At 37.4% G+C, this 21350-nt stretch overlaps 4 protein-coding genes and 1 long non-coding RNA gene across 5 annotated transcripts; 2 read left to right on the top strand and 3 right to left on the bottom strand.

The window, feature by feature from the left end:
* Nucleotides 1-3477, bottom strand: LOC126668534 (uncharacterized). The gene is made up of 2 exons (XM_056104672.1): nt 3268-3477; nt 1-3204 (listed from the first exon to the last, which is right to left on the bottom strand). The coding sequence occupies exons 1-2, from the start codon at nt 3475-3477 to the stop codon at nt 1-3; spliced, it is 3414 nt and encodes a 1137-aa protein (XP_055960647.1).
* Nucleotides 3478-9057: 5580 nt separating this feature from the next.
* On the top strand, nt 9058-11620 carry LOC126668532 (protein MAIN-LIKE 2-like). Its single transcript, XM_050361723.2, has 5 exons — nt 9058-9198; nt 9718-9991; nt 10079-10492; nt 10794-11338; nt 11576-11620. The coding sequence occupies exons 1-5, from the start codon at nt 9160-9162 to the stop codon at nt 11618-11620; spliced, it is 1317 nt and encodes a 438-aa protein (XP_050217680.1). The 5' UTR covers nt 9058-9159.
* A 91-nt stretch (nt 11621-11711) lies between these two features.
* Nucleotides 11712-12224, top strand: LOC126670112 (uncharacterized). The gene is made up of 2 exons (XR_007638658.2): nt 11712-11822; nt 11903-12224. It is a non-coding gene; the product is annotated as an uncharacterized LOC126670112 (long non-coding RNA).
* An 85-nt stretch (nt 12225-12309) lies between these two features.
* Nucleotides 12310-13745, bottom strand: LOC126668531 (uncharacterized). Its single transcript, XM_050361721.2, has 4 exons — nt 13545-13745; nt 13093-13464; nt 12730-13004; nt 12310-12639 (listed from the first exon to the last, which is right to left on the bottom strand). The coding sequence occupies exons 1-4, from the start codon at nt 13645-13647 to the stop codon at nt 12310-12312; spliced, it is 1080 nt and encodes a 359-aa protein (XP_050217678.1). The 5' UTR covers nt 13648-13745.
* A 151-nt stretch (nt 13746-13896) lies between these two features.
* On the bottom strand, nt 13897-15853 carry LOC126668530 (protein FAR1-RELATED SEQUENCE 5-like). The gene is made up of 3 exons (XM_050361720.2): nt 15649-15853; nt 14437-15287; nt 13897-14353 (listed from the first exon to the last, which is right to left on the bottom strand). Exons 2-3 carry the CDS (start codon nt 14907-14909, stop codon nt 13897-13899), a joined length of 930 nt encoding a protein of 309 aa, XP_050217677.1. The 5' UTR covers nt 14910-15287; nt 15649-15853.
* Between the last annotated feature and the right edge of the window lie 5497 nt (nt 15854-21350).

The raw sequence follows: 21350 nt of genomic DNA, 5'->3' as shown, positions 1-21350 counted from the left end.
TTAAGTCATTTCTAAGTTGTATTTCTCCCAGATGGTGGGAGTGTATTTCTTCAAGTACTTTCCATTAATAAATTTTTTATGAGGCTCACCCTCTAGACTTGATAGCCAGTATGCATTCCCCTTCATCATCTTGTGGACTAAGAATGGCCCTTCCCAATTAGTAGACCATTTCCCATATTCTCTATCTTTAGTACCAGGGGGTAAGATCAACTTCCATACTAGCTCATCTTCTTGAAATGTCTTAGGTCTAACTTTCTTGTTGTAGCTTCTGGAGACTTTCTTCTTCTGTATAATCATATTGTTTAAAGCCTGAAGTCTCCCTTCTTCTAGATTTTCTAACTCCATCATCATGGTTTCATTGTAATCTTCTGGAGTCAAATGATTCTGTTTAGCTACTCTCAATGACCTCACCACCACCTCCATGGGTAACACTGCATCATGACCATAGGTTAGCATAAATGGACTTACTCCAGTAGCATTTCGCCTAGAGGTGCGATATGCCCAGAGTGCTTCTGATAAAATTCGATGCCAATCCTTTGGATTTTCTTCCAACATTTTTTGAACTATGTTGATGATAATTTTATTAGAAGATTCAGCTTGGCCATTGGCCTGAGCATAATAAGGTGTAGAGGTCAATAATTTTATTCCATAATCAGTGGCAAATTCTTGCATCTCCTTACCAGTGAACATTGTGCCCTGGTCAGTAGTTACTGATTGTGGAATTCCAAATTGATGAATAATTTCCTCTTTAATAAATTTAATAACATCTTTTTGCTCTGTTTTTACCAATGGCTTAGCGACTACCCATTTGGTAAAATAATCAGTATCTACAATTATGAAACTGTGATTTTTAGAAGATGGAGGATATATTTTACCTATCAAATCTATGGCCCAACCTCTGAATGGCCATGGTTTGATGACAGACTTCAACTCAGCAGCTGGAAGTCTTTGTATGTTTCCATACCTTTGGCACGATTGACAACCCTTTGCAAAAGTCATGCAATCTTTTATGATAGATGGCCAGAAGTAACCATGTCTTCGGATCAGCCATCTCATTTTCACTCCGGATTGATGTGCTCCACAAACTCCCTCATGAGTTTGTTTCATGACCTCTAGTGCCTCTGTAGTTCCAAGGCATCTTAGCAATAGGTTGTCGAATCCTCTTCTGTATAAAACATCTTCTATGAGCACGTAGTTAACAGCTCTCACTCTTACTTTATACATCATCTTCTTGCTAGGATTCTCCAGGTACTTTTTAATATCTCTCCTCCAATTCTGTACTAAGTTATCAGCAATATTGAAAATATCTAGTTGTACTCCTCTTTTAAAAATTGAAGGGTGAGTTTTTCTTTGTACCATTACTAGTCGGTGAGTTAACTCCTCCGACAGATGTAGGCCAGATGCTAGCTGTGATAATTCATCGGCCTCCCAATTTTCCTCTCTAGGAACATGTACTAATTCAACCTCTTCAAAACTCTCTATTAACTGTATAGCAATAGCATAATAAGAAGTTAAAGAGTAACTCATGCATTTATATTCGCCAGACACTTGTCTAATAACCAATTGAGAATCTCCAATTATTTTGACCTTTTTAGCACCTAGATCTAGGAGGATTTCTAATCCAATAATCAAAGCCTCATACTCAGATTGATTATTTGTACATTCAAAGTCAAGATTAAAAGACAAGGAGGTCTTAGCTCCAGAAGGTGATATTATTATGATTCCAGCACCCGCAGACCTATCTGTACTAGACCCATCAAATTTAAGCATCCAAGGTCTATGTTCATTCATAAAAACTGGTAAGTCAAATTTACTTTCATCTCCTAGGTTTATACATGGGTGGTCGGCTAGGAAATCTGCTAGAGCCTGACCTTTGACCGACTTTTGGGGATGATAAATCAAATGAAAGCCTGCCAAACTTAATAACCACTTTCCAATATTTCCTGATAAAACAGGTTTGTTTAGCATATATTTCATCAAGTCGGTTTGAGACACCACATAGACTCTATTACTAAGCAGATAGTGTCTTAACTTAGTGCAGGCAAAAAACAAAGCCAGACACAATTTCATGATAGGAGTGTATCTAACCTCTGTAGATGTCATCGAACGGCTCAAATAATAAATAGCCTGTTCATGTCCATCTTGGTTGCTCTGGGCTAGCAGACACCCAATTGAACCTTCGGCTGCTGAAATGTACAACCTCAGAGGTATACCCTTTTTGGGAGGCATCAATACAGGAGGCTTCATTAGATAATCTTTAATTTCATCAAAAGCCTCTTGGTGGATGGTTTCCCATCTGAAGACATCCTCCTTTTTTAATTTCAACAGTTCTGAGAACACTTTTGTTTTTCCTGCAAGATTAGATATAAATCTCCTTAAGTAATTAACCTGCCCAAGAAACCTCTGAAGTTCTGTTTTATTTCTAGGCGGTTTAGCTTTTCGAATAGCTTTGGTTTTGTTTTGGTCCACTTCAATGCCTCTTTCATGGACCAAAAACTCCAAAAAATTTCCAGCTTTTACACCAAAGGCGCATTTCAGAGGATTGAGTTTTAAACAGTGAACTCTCATCCTCCTAAATGCTTCCTCTAGATTTTTCAAATGATCTTTCATTAGTTTTGATTTTACAACAACATCATCAATATAAACCTCCATAGTTTTACCTAAGAGGTCGTGGAAGATGGCATTCATAGCCCTCTGATATGTTGCACCAGCATTACATAAACCAAACGGCATGACCACCCATTCAAATGTCCCAATAGATCCTGGACATCTAAATGCCGTTTTGGAGATGTCTTCATTAGCCACCATAATCTGGTTATATCCAGCAAAACAATCCATAAAAGACAAAAGAGAATGATTAGTTGTAGCATCAATAAGAGTGTCAGCAATTGGCATGGCATAAATATCTTTAGGAGTTGCTTCATTTAAGTCCCTAAAGTCTATGCATATTCTAAGTTTTCCATTCTTTTTAACCACTGGAACAACATTTGCTAACCAATTACTATATTTAGCAGGCCTAATAAAGCCTGCTTTACACAATTTTTCAATTTCCTCTTTTACCTTTAATTCAACTTCTTTTGACACTCTTCTTGGAGGTTGGCGGTATGGCTGAAACTCGGGCTTAATAGGAAGCCGATGTTCTACCAATGTCCTGCTTAACCCCGGCATATCAGAATATTGCCATGCAAAGCAATCTTTGTATTCCTACAAGAGTACAGTTAATTTTGTTTTTAAACCAACCTCTAGGTTTTTACTAACAAAAGTTACCTGAGGTTCCTCAGAGGTTCCAAGATTCACTTCTTCTAACTCCTCTCTAACATGGATGGCTTCATCATCTATCCAAGGAGGTGCTTGTTCTAGCTCCTCCAAGCCAATCTCATGATCTTCAGAAACTTCTTCTTCTTCATAAACCACTTCAGCATCTAGAACCTCTGCCAAGTTGTTTTCCTCCAAAATTCCTTCCATAATGTACTGCATACGTTCTTTTAAGATAGCAGATGCAGCTGCTGCAAACTCACTAGAGGTGAGCTTAATCATTAATTTCTTCAATGGTGATGGAGGAACACGGCTTGTTGTATGGAATAATAGCCGTTGATCCAAGTATCTCAGTTGCTTTTCTTTTGACCTCTTCATGCATTTTCAGAGGTTTGTCGGATTTCTCTTTCTTCTGCCCTTTTTCACTTTTCCCAGTAAATTGGATGGGGCCAACACATGAGTCATAATAACGGGCTTCTACCATGTTGGTGGCAGTGGTAAATGGCTTTGTGTCTGCCCATACCACCTCCACCTCATTTCCCTTCCAAAAGAGCAGAAACTGGTGTAAGGATGAAGGAACGCACCAATTGGCATGAATCCAATCTCGTCCCAAAAGAGCTTGGTAGCTGGCTGATGAATTTACAACAAAAAACGCTGATAGGGAAGTTTTGCTCCCTACAGTTACCTCTACTAGGAGAACACCAATAGTTTTTTCGTGAGCTCTCCAGTAAAGGCAGACACACTAACCTCTGTAGAGATGAGATCTTCTGTAGTTTTTCCTAGAGGTTGTAGCATGTTGAATGGCATAATATTCACGGCAGAACCATTATCAATCAAGACTCTGGAGGTTGGTCTGCCATTGAAGTGAGCCTTTATGTACAAAGGCTTAATATGTTTGGTCATTGCCTCTGCAGGTTTGTCAAAAATCACCTTCTTTGGTCCACCATTTGCAGCTTCTTGTATGGTGACTTGGCTGCGAGACTCATCTTTTGGAGGTTTGGATACCTCCTCTCTCTGAATTTCTTCTACTTCCTCAGAGTTGTCAGGACCTTTGAAATCACTTGGAAGAATCAAGGAGAAAGCATTACAAGTGAGGGGAATCTCAATTTCACCCACTCTGATGGATCTCTTCTTATCACCTTCTGTGTCTGATTCTGAGTCGCCATTCTCTAGAGATCTCCTCTGAAATTTGCCGCTTTCCTTAACTGGTGGAGTGTCATCAGTATCCTCTTTCAAGAGGTCGTTTAGTCTCATTCCCTCCTTTAGGATTTCCTCATCCACGAGATCATCCAACTCCATGTCCCTTCTAGGAGATCATCTAAGTTCATGCCATCTCTTGCAAATTCTCCTTCAAGAAAAGCTTCTAACTCCATATCTGAAATTTCCTTCTTCGAAGGCACGTGGGAAGTTTTATTTTTCACTTCCACTGCCTCTGAAGATTTTTGGCTTCCAGATTGCTCCTTCTCAATTAAGATCTTCTTTGACCCCTTTTCCTCAACGACTTTTCTAGGATCTTCCAAGTGCCTGGACTGCCACTCGTTTCTTGCAGCAGCCCTCAACCTCTGGCGCCTCCTCTTCTGAGTTCTTGTTAGTGGAGGCGGAAACTTCTTGTGATAATTGGTATGCCACCTTGGACTAGGAGAGACCAATGGTGGTACCACGAATCTTTGTTCTTTTCTTCGGTTTTCAAAGGTAGAAGGAACCTCTGGCTGTTTTTCTCTAAGTGCCAAAGGAGCTTTTGGCTTTTCCTCCCTAGGTGCCAAAGGAGCTTTTGGCTGTTCCTCCCTCTTCCACACGAAGGATCGCCTCTCCGGGAAGACATGCCTTTCTGACCTCCTTTGATAGTAAGAGGCCCTGTTTTGTTTTTTCAAAAGAGGGCGGTTAGTAGAAACAAAATTATTAGAGTTTCTAGATACCTGTCTTCTTTCTCTTCTGTAATCCCGCTTTACCTCTGCTCTCCTTTCCCGTTCGAATTGCTCTCCCCTGACTCTTTGGTCATTTTGCTCCCTGATTCTGAGCTTTCTTTTTATATCTAATAACAACCTCAAGTCAAGTTCCGAGAGATCACTGGCATTCACAGACGCCACTGCCGGAAAAGGATCTTCATCTATTACCAGTGCCTCCTTTTTTTCTGGGAATTTTAAAACTCCCTTGGCAATCCTATCCTGTATAATATTTTTGAACCCCCAACATGAATTGGTTGAGTGGTTCCAGGAGTTGTGGAACTTGCAATATTCTCTGCCTTTCAACTCATCTTTTGAAGGCATTTTATGATCCGGAGGCAGAGTAATGAACTTCTCTTTCAACTAAAATCAAAAATTTCTTCTGTTTTTGAAACCTCAAAAGTATACAGAGGTTGGGCATTGGAATTCTGTTGTTTTTTCCAGCCATCAGGTGCCTTTTTAATCAACATAGGGCAGGTACATGAACCGGTGGCCGTGAGGTCGGCTACCGCGGTTTCATATGCTCCCACCTCCTGATAGTAAGTGCCCATTGCCACCTTCTTCTTGTGGCTTTCCTCCCTCAACAGTTCTTCATACTCAGAGACTTTGGCTGCTAACTCATAAAAGTCCCTGAATTCCATCCCCTGGAACTTTTTCCGGAGCTCAATATTTAAGCCCCTCTGAGCCATTTTCACATATTCAGTCTCTGGGAGGACAATCTTACACCTGCTCCTCATTCTTTTGAAGCGGTGTATATACATGTCGGCATACTCTCCCGACCTTTGAGAAACTCTTGACAATTCTGCTATGCAAACCTCTGGCTCTGCACGGTAAAATTGAGTATGGAAAAGCCTCTCCATCTCCTGCCATGTAAGCACCGAGTTCCTGGGCAAAGTAGCATACCAAGTAAAGGCAGTACCTGTTAAAGAATTTGGAAATAATCTCAGCTTGAAATTTGCAATGTTATCTAGGTTGGCCAAGACCCCACATTGAATTGTGAATTTCGCCACATGCTCAATGGTGGAGTGGCCATCCTCTCCAGAGAATAAAGAGAAGTTAGGAATTTTATAGCCTCTAGGGTAAGGATTCTCCCTGTCAATGACATCTGGATAAGACTTGTGAAATTGCGGTCGGTCAATCTGCCTTAGACCTGGACCATACAACTCCTGAATTGCTTCTCTTACAGCCTCCATGTCTAGTTCCCTTCCCAAAGGTTGGGGTGGCACCTGAGGCTGATTTCTCTCTTGGGGCATGTAATTGCCCCCCGTGCCCAGAGGTTGAGGAAAATTTTGATTAACCTCTAGGTCGTCCGAAGTCGGACAATTAGCACCTGCATTAAACGGCCTGGAATTCCGGCCAGTTTGATTATTAGTTTTAAAAGAATTAAAATACACAGGTTCATCTCTTTTGTGAGGAGGAACGTACCTTTCTTCAGAGGGCGGGTTTAAGATTGGCACATGACTAGTGCTCCCAATCTCCTGGATTCCTCCAGATGGCTGCCCCCCGTGTCCCTTAGGATCTTGTTTGGCCGTGTTAACAGCCTCTGGTACATCACCATCATGAGATGATATTTTGACAGCAACTATCAATTCTGCCAAAAAGCGTTCCATTTCGAACTGCTGTTTTCTGTTCAACTCGGCATGTGCTTGGTTAAAGCTAGCCTGAGTCTGCTTCATGTCTACCATGGCTTTTGACAAAACGTCTAAAGCCCCTACCAATCTTGGCTCTGAATTTCGCCTAGTTGGTGTATGTTGCTGTTGCTCTCCAAAGCCAGGAGGCACATCTTCACTCGCCTCTCCTAGAGGCAAATTTTCTTTTTCAATGCTTCTGACCATGTGAGCCACATAGTCTCCATGTCCTACATTTGTAGTAGTAGGATCATCCACTGCATCCTGGGATACAATAACATCTTTTCCTTTTTCACTTCGAGTTCTAGCCATAACTCTTAGTGTCCCACTGGGCGTGCCAAAAATTGTTACTGGCGTTTTGCGTTTGTAACAACAAGTGTGTGAAATGCGGGCGTGCCAGGAAGCGGATTCCAAAATGTAACTTAACTTCTTAAACGAGCGATTGGGGTTTGATTAACCTTATAACAAGTACTCCAATCGAGTAATGCTAAAACAAAGAAATTCAACTGTAAATATGTTTACTAATTGAATGAAATGAAAATACAAGTGTTTGAGTAGAAATTGCAGAAGTTCAATCGTAAAGTTCTTTACTGATTGAAGAAAATTGAGAATGCTAAGTGCCGAGTGTTTTTGCCTTTGGGTTGGTTTTTGTTGGATTTGATCGGGGGCTGCAAATTGGCTGCTCTTCTCTTATTTATAGCTTTTTCCTTTGAAAACTACTGCTTCATGTTTCAACTGCACACGTTCTTCTCCATTTTCAAAAACTGTCAATCGTGTCTTGTTTCTGCTGCACGTGCTTTTTAACTTCTTTTCTTCTGGAATGGACTTCTTGGACTTATGGGCCATTTAAATTAATATTTAATGGCCATCTCAAATTTGGGCTTAATCTTCTGCAAAGGGACTTTGACCTTTTTGATTTCAACCTCTGGAAACCAACCTTTAGAAATCAACCTTTAGAACTCAACCTCTAGAAATCAACCTCTAGGTCAAAATTAGTCAACCTCTAGAAATCAAATTTTTGGAAATCAACTTCTGGCAAAAATAATTAACTTCTAGAAATCAACTTTTGGAAATTACTTTAGGCCAATTATTCACAGTACTCTTTTTATCTTTTGAAAAAGAATACGGGCTTTTTATGGCTTTTTAGCCATATTTCTAATTTTGGTGTAAACACTTTGTTATAATGAATTCCCTTACAAAAATTCAATTTTCTTCGTCTTTTCTTATTCAATTCTTTATAAATATTAATATTATTTCTTACCACAATCACTGAATTCACATATTAAGCGATTGTGTATAATTTTTTTTAATTATATTATTTTTATTATGTCATATATAAATTTTAATAAAAAATGCATATTTTTCTATTTTATATAATTTTTTAGACTAAATCTATTTTGGAGTCTCTAAATTATACAGTTTTTCTTTATTAAGTCCCTCAATTTTTATTTAGCTTTCTCAGATCCTTAAACTTTTGTGTTTTTGGTTCATCACATTTTGATTTGACGTTCTCAGATCCCTAAACTTTCGTTTTTTGGTTCATTAAGTCCTTAAATGGATCGCCGTTTAAGGACCTAATAAATCAAAAAATAAAAGTTTAGGTATCTAAGGAAAGCAAGGGACCTAATGAATCAAAATACTATAGTTTAGGAACTCCAAGATGGGTTAGCCAACTTTTTATGTTATCTGAATTATTTATAATATAAATCAGTCAATTTAAATGTTATTTAAAAGGTTTAAAATTTAGAAATTAAGATTTTAAATTTTAAATTTTTATAATTTTAAATTTCGGGTTTAAAGTTTAGAGTTTTTTTTTGATATTTTTTTTAAATGGATTTAGAGTTTAATGTTTGGAGTTTAGATTTTATTTTATAGTTTAGTATTTAAAGTATAGAATTTAAAATTTAATGTTTAGAACTTTAATTTAAATAAAAAATTAAAATTAAAATAGATGTTTGCAATTAAGGAGTAATAAAAGGAAAATAAAAGAGTATGTACAGTACATCCATTGATAAGTGTAACTGTTAGTAGAATAAATCGTGTAATTCGTGATATACCATTTCGTGTCATGTAGCACTTCTCAATTATTAATATTTACTGTATGTAGGTGAATCATAAGTAAATTTTAACTGGATGTTACTCTTGACGAGTTGATCATTTATTATTGCATTCGACTAAGAACTGGATTGCTAAACACCGCCCCTTTTTACTTAGTACCGCACAGCCACATTACATATTTGCCCTTTTCACTTTTTCAATAGAAAACCAATTCATAAAAAAAACCTAAATCCTCTCAACTCATTCAACTTTTCACAAATTCATATTTTACGAAAATGTCGGATTTGGAACGAGATAGAAATCGACAACCTCCGGTAAGTTTTTTTTTTTATTAATTTCGGTTTTTTTTTTAAAAAAACAATTAAAAAAAAGAGAAAACGGGATTTTACGTCCCCTCCGGAGGAGGAGACGCCGGAAACCAGCGTCCCCTCTTCCGGAGGGGACGTGAAATGGCGTCCCCCCTTCCGGAAGGGGGGACGCTGGAAATGGCGTCCCCCCTTCCGGAGGGGACAGTGGACGCCGACGTCCCCTCCGGAAGGGGGGACGCCGTTCGTCCCTTCCGGAAGAGGGGACGCCGGAAACGGCGTCCCCCCTTCCGGAGGGGACGTGGGCGTCCGGCGTCCCCTCTTCCGGAGGGGACGCCGGACGCCCGTTCCGGAATTTAATAAAATTTGAATTTTTTTTTAAAAAAAATAAAAATTTAAATCTAATTATTGTTTTTTTAAAATAAAAAACAATAAAATAAATAATTATTTGAAATAAATTAAATAATTTTAGAAATTTATTTAATTTAATATATATTATTTCTATAATTTAAATTATTATAACTGCAGGGCAGAAAGCGTATGGGGAAGACGTTTTTGGCCCCAGAATTAGGGGGATCGGGAACCCGTCACGTTACGACGCGTAAAGTTTCTGCCTCGGCTCGACGGAAGAAACAAGCGCATACTTCTCCCGATGACGTCCGCATTTCTGTTGAGGATCTTAGAGAGTCTGATGATTTTGTGAGCTCAGAGGACGAGCCAGAGGACGAGCCAAGTGAAAAAATTTACATTTCTAAACGGAAAAAGGGTGCAGGTGGTTGGTTCGTTGGCGACTCGTCATCAGGTAAATATAATTAAATGATTATAATTAATTTAATAATATTGTTAAAAAAATTAAATGTAATTTAATTATGTTTAATGTTACTTTTAGGGTCGAACAGACGACCTGAAGAGGTTGACGTGTGGACCGTTACTGGTCCAGTACCTGGTGGACCCGAGGATGACACTGTTATTCCTAGTTTTCTCGGGCATGTTGCTTCTCGGCTATGGGATGGGGCGGACAGAGGCGTGCTGAAGTGTCAGACTAGACATGGAGCTCTGAAGAAGCTGAGACAGTGGTATGAGACGGCCTCAGAGGAGGTTAAGGTGCTGATAGACGGGACTGAGATATCACATCTCCCGTTTATCATGTTTGATCATCTGGATATCCCGCTCCTTTCTGCATTTGTGGAGCGATGGCAGCCAGATACAAACTCTTTTCACATGCCATTCGGGGAGATGACCATCACATTACATGACGTGTGGAATATTCTTCGGATTCCAGTTGCTGGGGCTATGGTTTCAGGTGCGATATTCTGTTATATTTTTTACATTTAATAATTCTTTAATTACGTCTCATTATTATGTTAGGTAAATTTAATGTTATTTAGGATAAGTTAATTGTTTTAGGTTATTTAATAAAATATTTAGACAAATTAGTTGTTTAATGTGGATTGTGTTTTGGTTTGCCAATTGTAATTTCTTTGCAGGACTTCCCTGGAAAATGGGTGATGCTCATTTTTAGGGGAAGTGCTGCCCAATTTTTTCTAGAAATTTACTGTACCTATTGCGTGATATTAATTTAAATTGCGAAATTATGTTTTCAGGTCAGCCGAACAAGGCTCAGCTGATGGCTTACTGCGTACAGATTTTAGGTATTTCACCAGAGGATCTGGTGAGTAAGACGAGCAAGCATTTTGCCCAGGGAGGTGTGCTGATTGAGTCGATCATCAGCTTATGTAGGCATGACCGTACTGCAGAGGTGGAGGCAATAGCCTGGATCTGGTTGACGTTAGGTTGCACTCTATTCACTGACAAGAGTGGCCATCGGATTAGACCTGCAACCATATGGGAGGTGCGGGAAGGAGTCACAGATACGAGTACAGTTTCCTGGGTATCAGCTACACTAGCTTATCTCTATCGGCAGCTTGGAATCTCATCGAGAGGAGACTGCTCCGGTTTGACTGGCTGTCTGACACTGCTGCAGACATGGATTTATGAGTACTTTCCATGCTTTCGGCCCCAGCGAGAGCGGTTGTTGATCGAGTCTCATCTTCCTCGAGCTTCTAGCTGGAGTGCTACTGCGTCAGATTGCTCAGCCACCCGACTTCGGTCCTTGCGAGCTCGTTTGGACACGCTGACTGCTGAGGAGGTATGTAAATTTGTTAATTTATTAGTTAAATTTTATTTTATTACGATCGCTATATTTTAATTTTTGTTTTGTAATTTTTTAACTGATCACACGGCGAGCCTGCTGCCACCGTAGAGCACACTGCATATTATGGCTGGATAGCGTACCGGGACATTGTCGAGCCGTACATGCCGTCTAGGGTGCTGCGACAGCTGGGTTATGTGCAGACTGTACCTGTGCCAATTTGTCGGCCAATAGGGGCTGTTAGGTCCTGGAAGTCACTCAAGTACTCTGTGGACATGAGTGTGACGATTGCGGTTGACATGTGGAACGCTTTTCCGGTCATGTACAAGCTGCCGTTAATGGGATTTGAGGAAGCCCACGTGTTATTGCTGGAGGATGCCATCCAGCTTACCTGGACTGGTTCGAGCGCCATTCGCACCCCCGTATCCTTCCTAGCAGAGATGTTCCACGACGACATCCTCCCCGCAGCAACAACGATTATGTAAGTTTTCATTTTATAATTTAGTGAATATTACATATATTTAACATATTGAATTTACTTGTCTATTTATGGTATTACAGTGGATGACACTGGTGACCACCTCGTACGAGCATTTCATCCAAAAAGTCAGCACGATTACCGCCCAACATAGACAGCACTGCGAATTTGACGGCATTCCGGAGTTGGAGACTGAGACGGAGGAGGCCAGCACGGAGTTGGAGAGAGTCATTGCCGCTTGGCGCAGTGCTGACTGAGTGCTGTTAGTATATGTTGTATGTTTATATTATTAGTACTTTTTTCTGATTATGGACTTGTTTTCTTTAGATGTTAGTTTCTAGAGAATTTTTTTATATTATGTACGTGTTTGTTTTTATGCAATTTCATGAACATTTTTAAATATTACGTACTGTGGAGTTCAAAAATATTACACGTATAATAATAAAACACACAATCATCATAATTACCGAATAAACATTTTACAATCAACTCAATCTGCCATACCTATCAAACTATCCCATTGCTCTCTCCTATTAGCATATAAAGTATGCCAAGACTGAACAGTATGGTCCCTGTGCTGGAACCACAAGGTGGGAATTGGTGGGACAGGAAAATTATCCTGCAAATTCAACCTAACAAAATGAGCGCGTCCACTAATATACAATATCACTATCTCCTTCGATGGTCGTGAGTGAACCTCAGAGGAATGCAAAGGCAGAACAGTAAACGAAGAGAACCGCGTCTGTTGTAGCGTCCCGCCTTGTATGTAAATAACAGCTGCATTGAAGATAGTGGCACTAGGGAACAAGTCATCCAATACCTGCATCCATTTAATAAGTCAGAATATAAATATCATTTTTTAAAAAAATATAATAACTTTGTGATAAATTTATATAATTCAATTAAATACCTGCATCCAGTAGCTAGGGCCACACTCTCCGCCTTCCCAACTAATACGTGTAATGGCCGCTTGCAACCCATCAATGAAAATACCCTCGTATCGATAAGGGTGGGCGGAGATTTCGTTTGCAATGTTCATTCTAGTCATTCCCCACATCTTCTCGTCACCATATATGTGGTCTGCCACCACGCGAAATCCACAGTTGCCGTCTCCACGCACGTCCACAAGCTCGTCAACGAATGGTAAAAGGAATCCTGGAATAACCTCCGCATTTTGCAAACCAGCTGCGGGAAATAAAAAAAATATTATTATAAATAACAAGGATACTACTACAGTAGACGTACATAACGAATATTAGTGGATGATAATTACCTGACGCGGATGTACGATTTTTCTGAGCTTTGGAAGATTTAGGACGACCAGGTACACGGTCCTTGTACTCATGACGACTCGGATCCCGCTTCGTTGATTTGCTCCCCTTTGGTCGACCTCTGACATTTGTTTTAACTTCTGGTTCCATGTAGCCTAAGTCTTCGGGGTGAAGTCGCTCTCGAACAATACGAGAAATATCACGCAACACTGAAGGATCCTTAGTCATGACCTCGTCGGCGACCTCGTGAAAATACTGATGTTCCTCAGTCTGAAAACCAGCAAAATCGGGTTGCGCAGATGTGTCCAACCCATCGCCGAGAATAACAAGTTTCGTCCAAAACGGGTGTATACTGTCAAGGCTGATCGGGTTACCTACAAATAACACATATTAGCTTTCAATAACAATATTAATATTTTTAATATTAGTATTCAATGAAAGTGGTGCGTGATACCTGAATCGACCACCGCTCGCAGCTCACATGCACAGGGGATCTGATGTGTTGATCTAACCACACAACCACAGCGATCGTAGACATCGGTACTCAATTCTCGCATACGCCTTAGTTCTTTCGATATTAAATCCAGACAGTAATGTGACACTCTGCATGAGAGCTTGTCAAATGGAAAACCGCGTCGATGTACGCCAATAGTCCGTCTGGAGTCCTCAAGTGTTTTGCTGCAGTAATTTTAAAACATTTATGTTAATAATAATGACAACATAGTTTGTATAAGTACTAATATTACTCGAGAAGAATGTTACCGGATATCTATCAGCTGCGACTGTATAACTTTGTCGACCTTCGTCTAGACTGTGTCCAGAGCACCGGTGCTAGAGTTGAGCCACTGCTTAAGCTGAGCATGTGCGCTCTCGACTCTACATGTGGTGGTGTTTCCAAAATGTAGGACTAAGTCCGTCCAGCAAGATACGAACTTCTCTCTGTGTCCCAGCCAAGTCCCCTCAATGTACTGTATCAACCCTGGAAAACCTTTAAACCGATCTCTGAAGTGCTCCACAGCTATGTTATATTGATCAAAACTTGGCGCTTTGATAATTTTCTTCCATGTACTATTCTTGAAAATTTCAGCAAACTCTTGGTTTTTCCCACTAATTCTGTACACTCTATCTTCTACGTCCTTATTTATGTGCCACGTACATAGTAGATGAGAAGAACGTGGGAAAACCTCTGACACTGGTCTCATAAGCCCCAATTCTCGATCAGTAAGAATAGCGCTCGGATGAATATGTTCCCCAATCAAGCACCTGCATTATTGCCCGATGATTTAATAAGTAATTTGAATTTGAATATCATTAAAATATCAAATAACATAATTATAATTAAATACCTCAGTCTCTCCAATACCCATCTGTAGCTCCCTTCAGTCTCATCCTTCATAATTGCATATGCAATTATGAAGTTCTTGTTGCAAGGAGTCATTCCAATAATCTCAAAAAAAGGCAGCTTGTACTTGTTCGTCTTGTACGTGGAGTCCATGCCGATGATCCAGTAGTACGTACGAAGTAGTCTAACTGAATCAGGATGAGCCATGAAAATATGGGTCAACACACCTGTATCCTCCTCAGCAAGAGTCCAGTGTACATAATCATTTTGCTGAGCCATGTGATAAAATTGCCCAACCACATCTCTACCCTCAAAGCTAGACTTTCTCAAAGTCTCTCTATAGTTGTACACTTGCTTTATTGTAGGGTTGTCAGATGGTACTTTTTCTTTTAAAGCTGCCATGATAGGACACGGCTTCGCTTGTGCCGCACTCATATCTCGCACAATTTCTTTCGCCTCGCCACTCAGCCCACTCATCTGACGGTATCCTTCAGGATACACAGCTAGAGCATGGTTGTGTGTACTCGAAATACCAGGATCTGTAAGTATAAACCATGCAGTCTTTCCTAATTTGACAATAATTTTAAATTTGCACTTACACGCTTTTGTCTTCGTATTTTTCCGTATGAAGGAATCAGAATCTGTGAATTAACCTCTGTAACGCTCACCCCGAGCACATCGTAGAAGCTTCTTTTTCCCCTCGTTCTTATGTGACGAAATGACTAATTCAAATCCAATCTTTATAGCAGTACTCTTAGCCCAAGTAATTGCTTCAACATCACTATCAAACCCATGATCTAGCTTAAACCAATCGCTGTAATCAATTCCATCACCGCCATAATCTTCTAAATCAACCTGCAAAACATAAATACTTACGTTTAACAAATCGAAATAATATGTAATAAAAAGTCGTAATAATATGGAATAAAAAATTACTGTAATTATTAAAAAAAATCATTTCAACGTTTTTTTTAGCATTAGTTAATTTCTGGCCGCGACGTTTCGGTCGCGGCCGGAAAAGGGGACGCCGGCGTCCTCTCCAGAGGAGAGGACGCCGGCGTTGGGCGTCCCCTCTAGAGGAGAGAACGTTGCATTTCACGTCCTCTCCTCTGGAGAGGACGACAAACTCTGGCGTCCCCTCCTCTGGAGAGGACGTGAAATTCAATCGTCCCCCTTCACAAATTTTAAATAAAAATTTAAAATAACTAATTTTTACCTCGGAAAAGCCGGGAAAACTTGTTTCCGACTGTCGGTACTCGTTTCCCGACGAATTATACTCGTTATCCGTCATTTTACTCGACTTTTTACGTAGTTGTTCGAGTGTGTTCGAATGAGTTGAGAGAACTTTTTTTTTTGAAATTTTGCTAAAGGGTAAAAATGTCTTTCGCCTGTGCGGTGCTAAGTAAAAAGGGGCGGCGAATAGCAATACCCACTAAGAATCGCTTGAAATTATTAATCTGACATGAGTACAATAAAATAAATTTTATATAGATTCATCTAAAATATTTTATATAGATCTATCTAAAATATTTTATCTATATCCATTTAAAAGTTACATTATATGAAGATTGCAGAGAAATTCTTAGGTAAACTCAGTCCACCACGTCATCCGTGGACTAAGCTATCACATAATGACACGTCATTAAAATGATGGCAATCTTGTAATATTACTATTTAAAAGTGTATATAAGTAATAAACGAATTTACAAAATTGCCATCATTTTAATGACGTGTCATTATATGATAGGCTTAGTCTACGGATGACGTGGTAAACTGAGTCTACCTAAGATTGCAATATAAAATCCATCAAAATGCACCGGAGTCAATATCATATCACTATTGAAATCCATCAAATTGATCTAAAATCTTAATTGGAACAGGACCTAAATATTAAAATATTAAATCCATTATAATCCACCAAAATTCATCGCCAACTCGAGCATTCGGACTCTGACAGTGATTTTTAGTGGATTTTAATGGATTTCTAAAATCCTGTATTTTTATAAATATAATATATTTTAAAAGAATTTATATTAACTTTTCTATTTAGTATTTCAGTAATATTTTATACGCTAGGTTCATGAAAAATATAATTATATATATATATATATATATATATATATATATATATATATATATATATATATATATATATATATATATATATATATTTATGGTTTTGTATTGGTTGGATCGAGTGGCGCTTTCCAAATAATACCCAAAAAAATTCCAACAAATATTAAGGAATGTATAGCTTAAGTCCAGGTGGCCGGTTAGTGGCTCGAGCATTTAGCAATAAAAAAAAGGGATTCAATTAAAGTGGCTGCATTATTGACTCAACCCCAACATTATAAATGTTATGTTGTTTTAGAAGTGACTTCCTAACCGCCGCTCCCTGGACAGCGCCGATCATGAAAGCGACCTTAAAGCATATCAGGTTAACTAAATAGTCTAAATTATGCAAATAAACTAAAACAAAACAATTAATGAATTATTCAACTGTTTTTCTTTAATTCTTTTCTAGTTATAGGTACAACACAACTTTAGTCTTTATCAATAGACTTACGTAGTACAAAAGCAAAAAATGAAAAAGAAAATGAAGACACTAAAATTAAAAATAAAATGTTAGTATTTTTAAAAATTGAAATAAATATAAAAAAAATTGATATAAAATTTTTGAATGAGTTGAGAGGATTTGAATGTCATTTTGCTTATATATCTATCATCTAAATAGAATTGAGTACAAAGAAAAAAGTCTTAAACTTGATAAAAATAATTTTGATAAAAAACAACTAAAAAACTCTATTGAAAGACTTTAAAGAGATTACATCTAGGCCCTTCCGCAAACACACTCAAGGAAAGCCAGAAAAAGAAAACTACAAATAACACAGAGAAGCCTTGTTACAAAGCCTCAGGGCCGTCAAAAAGAAGAAGTCCTAATACAAAAGCCTCAGGATAAAAACTAAAACAAACTGATAAAGAAACTACAAACTGCCCGCTACAAAAGCCTCAGGCACCTGCAGAAAACTAAACTCAGCTGAAGCAACCCTCAGCAGAACCAACACCAACTTAAACTTGAAGATAGCTCTTCAACAATAAAAAGACCTGGGAAAGAAACTGCAGGGCCTGTTATAAAAGCCTGAGGCAACTGCAACTTCAACCAAGCAAAACAACCAGACAAAAAACAGAAAGTCTAGGAAGAAGACAGCTTAGACTTGATAATTGAAATTAACAAATCAGCGAAAAAAAATTATTTCATTCGTTGACTATACAAAGTCGCAAATGCAATTCTGGTGAGAAGTATATATATTCACTTTGAAGGAAAACAAACAATTTTTTTTTAAAAAAACACACAAATTTCCATCAAAAATGATAAAATAAAATAAAACAACAGTACTTAATTAAAATAATTTATTGTTTTATTATATATTGTAAAAAATATATAATTAAATAGAGATCGACTATCATCAATGATAAAAACATAAAAATTGATTTCTTTCACATTAATGGTAGCTAAGAAAATAAGATCGAATAAAAGATTTTAGGCCGCCAAATTTTTTTAGATCTTTAAAAGGAAGGTTATGGTTATTTTAATATAAAAATTTGGCTTTTGATAAAATTTAATGCATAAGTTTTATGGGGTAAAACATAACAGTGTCCAAAACAACCCCATAAATTTACAAATATATGCTTTAGATTTATTTATTATAGCGGCACCAAAATAATTTAAAAAATTTACATTTATACGCTACCATGAGAGAGTGGCACAACAGCATGTGTAAATTTTAAGATAATAAAAAGTCTAAAATGGTATTTAATATTTATCCCATTCATAAACTGACATATAACTATTTTTGAATAATTTTAAAAGTCTAATTATTATTATTATTAATTTTTAATAAAACATAAGGGCTTATTTTTGCCCTTTTTCATTTTAATCTTCCGTTTTCTCAAAAATCTCTGCAAATAGCAACACACAGCGCTTGCTACCATTCGTCGAGTGTCTGTGAAGGTGTCTTCCTCTATCATTGGCAGATCCAGAAAGAACAACGGTCGCGGCAAATGTCTTTGAAGGTGATTGTTTGTTGCTAACTCGAATATTCATTTTTATTCTTTGTTAAAATGTTGGATCATGTAAATTAAATTATATTTTATATTAGGTAATCTCTAATAAGACATGAGATTTCAGATTTCAATAGAAAAAAATATAAAAATTATTCTAATGATCGGATCTAGAATAGAATAGATTGTGAACTGAATTAAAAGTATCATAAATCAATAACAGACATGTTACTATGAGGTTATTGTCTAAGGATAAGTGATTATATAACTTCTATTTGAAGTAATGTGGACTTTTATCGTTTATATTTGAAGTTGATTAGTTTTTAGATTTTTTAATTCTAGTTCTTAGAAAATGCATCTGAGTCATTTGGTGACAAATATAATTTCGTGCTAGAATTTGGAGAGATAGACAAGCAGCCTTTTAAATAAAATGAAGTGATACATGATGTTCATTTTGACCAATCAAATTTCTTTTATCAGCCATAGTTAATGCTACATAATTATTCGAAAAGACCAATATTGGAGTTTTAAATGCATATTTCCAAATATGACTTAACAAATAATCAACTTCATTAGATTTCTTGACATGGTAGGCAAGGACGAAACAAGACTTCGAGCCAGATGGGGCTAAATTTTTCGATCGAATGAGTGAGACGGTCGCCGCAGCTCGCCCACCTTCCCTCACCACTGATGATAAGATATATATATCTAAGTTTAGTTATTAGACAGTAAGTAGACTCTATCTAACATCATACATTATCAGAATGAAAATTAAGATGACCAATGGATTAAAGATTCATACGTCATATATCTTTACAAAATTTTGTATTATTATGTTGCTCACAGCTTTCTTGTGTTTTTGTTTATTAGTGTCAAATACAATGTAAAACTATTTTTAATAGCTCATACATACAACAATTTATTAGATTATAGTCATTTACAATTTTTTAGTTTGTAGATATCATTCATGTCATAACAATAATTTATTCTCTTTTTTTTTTGGAATTTCCAACGAATTTTTGATACCTTTTTACATGTATGACTTTTATATTTTATATTATTTCTTTTATTTTCATCATTTAATTTGTAAACGACACACCCGAATCCAAGAATGTCCCGAATGCCAGAGGAAAGCTTAGTTAAAATAGTTGAAATAAACTCACCAATTGCTGGGTTCCACACAAACAGCCTGTACACATCAGGATCTTTATCATTCCACCCATAAAAACAAAGGAGGCCATTTGATGAACCAAGAAAGTGTGTAGCATTAAAGCGCCCCATGGAGGAACAATCGAGTCGTTTATACTCACGATATTTGAAATTATTCTTGTGCAACACAAATCGAGCAGGGCGTTTATCCGATCTGCTGACAAGAACATAGGGTTTTTTTGGCCTGGGCAGTCTGAGCTTGAAGAGAAATAAAATGAGGAGAAGTTATGAGTAGATACCATAACTTACAGACACTTAGGCATTTCAGGAGACACTTAACTGACAATCTTCTTCAGATTGCAGCCACGACGTCGGTGGATAGCCGATCTGACATTGCTATTAGGGTTTGTTTGTATTGGGGATTGGGGTAAGGAAGAGGAAGGAAGGGTAAGTGAGGAGTTTGGGGGAAAAAAAATTAAAGAGGGTGAATTGTTTAAGATTAATCGTATTATTATTTTTCCAATTGTAAATTAAATGTCCCCATTTTTGCATTTATTACGAAGTCAGTGATGTAATTAGAACTGAATTTTAGTGTGTTGGTGATATGTAAATTTCTATTTAGTATTAGTCATGCAATTCAAAAATCTCTAAACTCAAACGGTGCCTTCAAAATTATTATTGCTAAGTAATTCTCATCAGTTTTTCAAACTAAATAAAATATTTATTTGTTATTTTATAAATTATAGATTAAAAATATTGAATTTTAGTTATTATTTATATAATTTATTTAAAAATTAGAATTATTAATTAAATTTTATATAAATGCATGGGTTTACAACTAGTTTTATAAATAATCCCTTAAAAATCACTAAAAAGTAAAAACATATAATAGAAAAAACCAAACGCTAAAATTAGAAATTTAGTAGTCCGTCTCTCGGAAAAAAAGAAAAAGAACAAAAGATAAAAAAAATATCAAGATAGCCCAAACCTCTAAAAAAAAGGATCACTTTTATTCCAAAGTTGCGTAAATCGGCTCAAAAGATCTTCGGAGAGTGGGAAAAGTGTTTTAGGGGATATTTGTTCTGATTTTGACGAGTTTAAGGGTAAAAATGATACGACTTTTTTTTATTTTTAAATTAAATTAAAATAAGAATCCTTTTAGACTTTTGTCAATTAAGTATAATTTAGCTTTAATTGACTTTAATTGAAACACTAATTAATAGATCATCAAAAAAATCGTTAAAATAAAATTTAATTAAAAAATTAACCGCTTCCGTTTACCGGTGTGAGCGGAGCGGGTTTCGGAGGGTCAGCTCGCTCGCCCGGGCTTATGGCGACTCTTGATCTGGACCGGATTTTGAATTATGTGGAGTTGCCACCTAACCGTGCTAAGACTGCCTTTTGTATCAACTGGATAATCTCGCTCGCCTCCGGCGAGATTATCATACGCCGTGTCAAAGAACGGGTTCGTGGATACACCCCGAATCACGTGTACTTTTATTAAACGCCTTTAATTTATTATTTACCGGTATATCCATAAAACACCTCGACAATCAAGTGGAGTTCACAAGATATGAAGCTTAAAGTAAACAGGTTTTGAAAGCGGTAAGCACGTTTGACGCACATATGACTCGATCTTGACTGGAAAGTAGCATTTACTCCTACTCATTCATCTAACCTTGTCGGTTTCTAACAAGTAGTAAGTTA

The sequence above is a fragment of the Mercurialis annua genome, linkage group LG2, assembly GCF_937616625.2.
Source record: "Mercurialis annua linkage group LG2, ddMerAnnu1.2, whole genome shotgun sequence".
In the NCBI taxonomy this organism is placed as follows: Eukaryota; Viridiplantae; Streptophyta; class Magnoliopsida; order Malpighiales; family Euphorbiaceae; genus Mercurialis; species Mercurialis annua.
The sequence above is the reverse complement of the archived record's forward strand: the minus strand, read 5'-3'. Positions and strand labels throughout refer to the sequence as shown.

Bases quoted from the DNA above. Each gene is read 5' to 3' on its own strand.
- LOC126668531 (XM_050361721.2), bottom strand. From the start codon at position 13,647: ATGCGAGAATTGAGTACCGATGTCTACGATCGCTGTGGTTGTGTGGTT. The intron at 13,465-13,544 runs GTATCACGCACC...TGTTATTTGTAG, and splicing joins GCGAGCGGTGGTCGATTCAG to GTAACCCGATCAGCCTTGAC. The intron at 13,005-13,092 runs GTAATTATCATC...TATTTCCCGCAG, and splicing joins AAATCGTACATCCGCGTCAG to CTGGTTTGCAAAATGCGGAG.
- LOC126668532 (XM_050361723.2), top strand. From the start codon at position 9,160: ATGTCGGATTTGGAACGAGATAGAAATCGACAACCTCCG. The intron at 9,199-9,717 runs GTAAGTTTTTTT...TTATAACTGCAG, and splicing joins ATAGAAATCGACAACCTCCG to GGCAGAAAGCGTATGGGGAA. The intron at 10,493-10,793 runs GTGCGATATTCT...TTATGTTTTCAG, and splicing joins TGCTGGGGCTATGGTTTCAG to GTCAGCCGAACAAGGCTCAG.
- LOC126668530 (XM_050361720.2), bottom strand. From the start codon at position 14,909: ATGAGTGGGCTGAGTGGCGAGGCGAAAGAAATTGTGCGAGATATGAGT. The intron at 14,354-14,436 runs GTATTTAATTAT...GCAATAATGCAG, and splicing joins TGGGTATTGGAGAGACTGAG to GTGCTTGATTGGGGAACATA.
- LOC126668534 (XM_056104672.1), bottom strand. From the start codon at position 3,477: ATGCAGTACATTATGGAAGGAATTTTGGAGGAAAACAACTTGGCAGAG. The intron at 3,205-3,267 runs GTAACTTTTGTT...GTACTCTTGTAG, and splicing joins GAACCTCTGAGGAACCTCAG to GAATACAAAGATTGCTTTGC.